Source organism: Salvia splendens, unplaced genomic scaffold, assembly GCF_004379255.2.
Source record: "Salvia splendens isolate huo1 unplaced genomic scaffold, SspV2 ctg1149, whole genome shotgun sequence".
Classification (NCBI taxonomy): domain Eukaryota; kingdom Viridiplantae; phylum Streptophyta; class Magnoliopsida; order Lamiales; family Lamiaceae; genus Salvia; species Salvia splendens.
The window spans coordinates 5,840-11,550 of record NW_024598699.1 but is presented as its reverse complement, the minus strand read 5'-3'; the positions used below and the strand labels follow the sequence as shown (position 1 = coordinate 11,550).

The 5,711-nt window shown below is 43.0% G+C and overlaps 1 protein-coding gene across 1 annotated transcript; it reads right to left on the bottom strand.

Moving 5' to 3' along the window:
* Positions 1-1,489: 1,489 nt before the first annotated feature.
* LOC121788804 (cinnamoyl-CoA reductase-like SNL6) lies at positions 1,490-4,125 on the bottom strand. The gene is made up of 4 exons (XM_042187412.1): positions 3,732-4,125; positions 2,811-2,992; positions 2,185-2,379; positions 1,490-2,097 (listed from the first exon to the last, which is right to left on the bottom strand). The coding sequence occupies exons 1-4, from the start codon at positions 3,991-3,993 to the stop codon at positions 1,651-1,653; spliced, it is 1,086 nt and encodes a 361-aa protein (XP_042043346.1). The 5' UTR covers positions 3,994-4,125; the 3' UTR covers positions 1,490-1,650.
* Positions 4,126-5,711: the final 1,586 nt, after the last annotated feature.

Sequence of the window (5,711 nt, the reverse complement as noted above, 5' to 3'; positions counted from 1 at the left end):
ATTTGGTATTTTCTGCAAACTTTTAATTTTTTGCGTAAAATCATGAACTTATGTTTTACGCTGGATTTCCCATGAAATCAGTTTTTTCTTCAATTCACTTCATGAAAAAGTTCATGATTTTTGCGACCCATTTTTTACTTAATGAAAATTGCCAAATCAAGCCAAAATTTATCATTTTAGGAAGACTAAAGGTCCATTTTGGTCCTTAACATATTGCGATTTTTTTATTTTTGTCCAAAACATTATATTTTGAATTATTCGGTCCCTCACAAATAAAAACGGGTCACATTTGGTCCATTTTGGACGGTTTCGTCAAAAATTTGACGGAAACCCTAAGGTGGAAACCAAATTCTCGCAATATGTTGACGTGGTAGACGCTGATGTAGGTGGAATCGACGAGATTCCCCAAATAAACAGCTAGGGTTTGGTTTGTGGAGAGCAGAGAGGAGTACCTCGTGACGTCCTTCTTCATCGTCCAGATAATGCCGGCGGCGGATGGCTCGGCGGTGCAGATGCGGAGGCCTTCGGCGCCGCCGATCCAGACGCCGAAGATGCGATCGAATTGCCTGCCCTTGCACGTCGCCGTCCCCTCGAGGACGATTTTGGCGGAGCTTGGGGAGGGGCAGTGCGGCGGCGGTGTGTAGGCGGCAAGGACCGGCGGCTGGTCGTAGGTGAAGGAGAAATCGTGCTGGAGAAGGAGGTAGGAGCATGGTGCGGTGGTAGGGAGCTGGATTGGTTTGGTGAGGGAGGAGGAGGAGGACCGAAGGTGATGATACGGCGGAGCTTGGCGGCGGAGATGCTGGAGGGGGGAATTTCCGTCAAATTTTTGACGGAACTGTCTAAAATGGACCAAATGTGGCCCGTTTTTATTTGTGAGAGACCGAATAATTCAAAAGATAATGTTTTGGACCAAAATTAAAAAATCGCAATATGTTAAGGATCAAAATGAGCCTTTAGTCTTTTAGGAATGAATTATCTTATTGAATCCCCTATTTAAAGTATTTGCTACATACTAAATATAATTTGGCAAATAATGTTAATGAGATGAGTGGATATAATGATTACTTAGGATTTGAAATCTGATGATAAAACACATTAAAAATATATGATTACACACATTTGATGAGTAAAAAAAATTAAATATGAAATAAATACGTTTAAAATAAGAAAGTTTGTTTGTGTGAGAAAATTTTGACTAATGTTTATAATTTTTTAGGGACCAATACACCTTTAAGTAATAAATTAAAATTGATCCCGTAATTTAAACAAGTGCTGAAATTTAAATCTTAATCTAATTTTTTTCTTATCATTTGTAATTGATAGTAAAAAGTATTCGTCGCATCAAGGGGAACATATTGATAATATCTATAAATGAAAAAGTGTTTTTTGGATGTAAAAACATTATTGACATGAGCCTCCATTGTTGTATAATGGGCTGATCATAATGGGCTTTTTATATGAACTCAAGCCCACATGGGGATGACTTTACTAACCTATCAATAGTATTATCATCTTTTATTTAAACTATAATCACAAATTCTTAACCATGGAAGAACAATTCACAAATTCTCCACCACATTCATAATACATACACTATACACCAACACCAAACAAATGATACAGCAAAATTTGATTTATAATCCCATCTCATCATTCATTCACACAACGGCGTGGTCTCAACATCAGCTGCCTAAGCTTTGCGTTCGACAGCTCATACCGAGGCCGGCCGCTAGACGAGGCGCCCCCCGTTACTGAGGCTGCACTTATGCCCGTCTCAGCAGCCAGCCTCTCAACCTCGTCCCCTCTTTCTATCACTTTGTCGAAGCAAATGTACCTGCCCGGGGCTGTCTTCTTCATCTCCTCAAAGACGCGCACATGTGCCTTGGCTAGTGTGTCGATGCTAACTGTTGCCAGCAAGCCATACGCGTACATTTCTTCCACTCCTTTAAGGTATGCAATGGTAGGTGTTGGATTTCTCCGGTAGAAATCAGAGCCGGTGATGAGCCCAGTGCATATGGTGGCCAGCTTCACGCCATTGGCTTTAGCAATCTCCCACGCAGCCTTCTCTGCTCTCAGCTTTCCGAGCGCATACCAGAGCTGTCAATTAGATGGACAAACAAAGGTTGTGATCGATTCTACTTTGATTACACAGACGGCCACTCTAGTGATCTATACGGCTAATACCTTTTTGTTTACACATATAGCCTCGTCACTCCAGCACTTGTGGTCAATGAGGTGTGGAGCCTCGTCACTAGAGTTGTCGCACCAAATGCAGGCCAAGAGAGACGAGGTGAGCACGCAATGTCTAACAGTAGGAGAAATCCCGCATGCCCTCACTACGTTTTTGCTCGTATTTACTTCAATATCAGCCATGGTTTTCTACACAACAGAATTTAGTTAGTTAAGCTACACGGCTAAACAACGCTGCAACAGTCAGAACATAGTGTATCCAATAGGTAGTAGAGTTGCCTAAAAGTAAGGTCTCCCAGATTCTTGAACTAATTAAACAGGTTGAAATGAAATGATTGACTAATTTCAGTTGCAAATCAACATCAAAGCTATTCATATCCAAACAACCTTGATTATTATTTTCAAACACGAGATCAAGCTTAATTAGAATACTTATCCTTCATCAATAAACAATACGTGTACCAAACCTATTCCATAAAAGGCTGAAACAGCGATCACATTGAATACATTAAATGAAGAAAACAATCAAATTATGACTTCCCACGTGTACTAGACTAATTGGTGAGCAGGGATCTATTCTTGAAACATTATTGAGAAAGATGCAAAGAGTCAATACTCACGGAGTAGCCGGACAGCCCGGCCGGGTCCACGAATGCAGCAGTGTGGAAGACGCCACGACAACCATCAAATGCCTCAGTTAGGCTCTCGACCTCGGTGAGCTTGGCCATCACAACTTCAACCACACTGTTGTTCAACCTCATTTCACCGGATGTTTCCATCTCCCTCAGCCTCTCAACGTCCTCTGCTTTTCCGATATTAAAGGTGTTAGTATCTCATCAAAGTCAAACAAGAGATGCAAAATCTGTGAACGGCATTCATAGTTTCTCCTTTTGAGTTGGAATGAGCATTCTCAGTAAATATCATATGTGAAAGCTGCATAGCATTACAATGTTAGGTTGTTTTTCCTTTTATTTAGGGACAAAAAGAAAGCAACTACATCAATCAATATGCATCAAAAGTGACGTACACTTGAAAAGGAAAAGAGTTTTTATGCTGCAAATGTTCCAAATATACAGTATAATAAACATTTTTAACACCCTCTTAATAGAATCAGATGAAATTCAGTATCAAAGCACAACTTCTGAAAATTTGTAATGTAAAATTTAGCTGCAAAAGCCTGATTTTCCGATTTATTGACTTTTTTTTCTTTGTCTAATGGTTGCTTTTATGCTATAATTCTAGGCTTGAGCTCTCTCTCCCTCTCCTACACGCATAAGTAATTGCCTTTGTTACTGGAAATCATGCCTTCAATGCTGAAAATCATGGACTAAGGAAGCAGGGGAATTAGAAATCAAAGCAAAATCTGGACATAGGATCAATAATCAATAAGAATCGTAAGCTAAAATATCAATTGAGATTGCAATTCGTTACTAAAGCTTTCAATATGAATGTATAAACGACTGATTCCATAAAACAACCCGAATCCAATCGAAAATTGGTACTTCCAGCCACAGATTGAAGATTAAGAAACAACAACCGACCTTCATTATCGACGATGATTCGAACAGAGTAACCGTTGACTAGTAGCTGATTCACGATGGCGATGCCGTGATAGGAGACGCCGCTGGTGACGCAGACCATCCTGTCCAAGACGTCGCCTCCGCGACCGGGAATCGCGCTCTCCCTGGCGCCGCCGAATCCGTCGCCGTCCTTCCGCCGGTTGACCGCAGCGCACGATAGCAGCATCCGGCGGAATTCCTCGAGCTCCTCCTTCTGCGTCGCCTCCTGCCTCACAATCCCCATTCTTATTGCAGCTCAAGCTCTGCAGAAATGCTGTGGCAAAATTGAATATGGAAAAGAGAGAAAATAGAAGAAGAATGAAGATTTATGGAGAGAAATAAGAGATTTTAGTTGGAAAAATAAGCTGAGTATCATGTAAAAAGCGCCTCAGCAACTTTTCAGCTTATATCGGCCCATCATTCATAGCTCGCCCTGCGTTTTTAGCCGGCTCGAGTTTGGGTTCGAGCTCGAGTTTTTTTTTAACTCAGAAAATCATCCGAGCTTTAGAGCATCCACAACCGTGCTCTTGTCAGCGACACGGTTGTGGGTCCGGCCCCACTTTTTCTACCTGCTCTCTGGCAAGAGCACAACACCCACAGCTGTGCTCTTCCGCAAGGACGAGCACAATTAATTTAAAATTCAATTAAACAATAACATTTCTATAATAATAAAATTCATTAAAAAAACCTAAATAAAATTACAAATGACAAATAAAAACGACATAATTAAAATCCTAAAAATTAAAAATTACACAATTAAAATACTAAAAATTAAAAAAACACTACTCGTTGCCGAATTTCGCCCACATGTGGTTGATTAGGTCTTCCTGTAACTGAATGTGGGTTCGGGTATCGCGCATTGTGTGTCTTGTCTCGATCCTCTGGCCAACCGTCGTATGCTCACCTCGGCGTGGGGGAGACCTCGCTGTTGAGATTCCGGCTTCATCCTCGTCGTAGAAGCTAGCCGCCCTAGGCCCTTCGTCGGCTATAATCATGTTGTGTAAGATAATACACGTGAACATGATGTCGGCGATATTATTCACATACCACAGCCGAGCCGGGGCCTTCACTATGTTGAATCGGGCTTGAAGGACCCCGAAGGCTCTTTCGACGTCTTTCCGCGCGGACTCTTGACGCTGCGCAAAAAGAATCAGTCTCGGGTTGTGCGGGTTGTGGAGCGTCTTCACGAACGTCGACCACCTTGGGTAGATACCATCGGCGAGATAGTAACCCATGTGGTATGTATTTCCGTTGATGGTGAAGTCGATCGCCGGTGCTACACCATTCATCACATCATTGAAGAGTGGTGAAGAAAAGAGCACGTTCAAGTCGCTGTTGGCTCCGGCAACGCCAAAATATGCATGCCAAATCCATAGACGGTAGTCGGCGACCGCCTCAAGGATAAGTGTTGGGCCGCCGCCTTTGTGACTGCTTAAGTGTTGTCCCCTCCAAGCATTCAGGCAATTCTTCCACCTCCAACGCATGCAGTCAATGCTGCCAAGCATTCCGGGGAAGCCATGGACTGATTCGTGAAGACGAAACAACCGTTGGCAATCATCGGTGCTGGGTGCCCGAAGGAATTCATCCCCGAAAGCTGAACGAACGCCCTCGCAAAAATTCTTTAGACAAAGGATTCCAGTGGACTCACCGATATGCAAATACTCGTCGAAGATGTCGGCCGTTTGCCCAGTAGCGAGTTGTCGGATGGCACACGTACACTTCTGCAACGGCGTGATACTTTGCCGGTCGGCTGCATCTGGACCTGTTTGAAAGAATTCAACACGTGCGGACAATGTGTTGACAATTCGCATGAACAAGCGCTTTGACATGCGAAAACGGCGCCTAAAGTAATCTGCCGGAAACCGCGGCTGGTCGGCAAAGTAGTCGGCAACAAGCCTTTCGTGGGCTCTCTCCCGGTCACGATGGATGTAGCGGCGATTTGATCTAGTTCGTTGAGGAGGA

Coding starts and splice junctions, on each gene's coding strand:
- LOC121788804 (XM_042187412.1), bottom strand. CDS start 3,993: ATGGGGATTGTGAGGCAGGAGGCGACGCAGAAGGAGGAGCTCGAGGAA. Junction 2,993..3,731: donor AATCATCGTCGATAATGAAG/GTCGGTTGTTGT, acceptor TCGGAAAAGCAG/AGGACGTTGAGAGGCTGAGG. Junction 2,098..2,184: donor CTATATGTGTAAACAAAAAG/GTATTAGCCGTA, acceptor TCTAATTGACAG/CTCTGGTATGCGCTCGGAAA.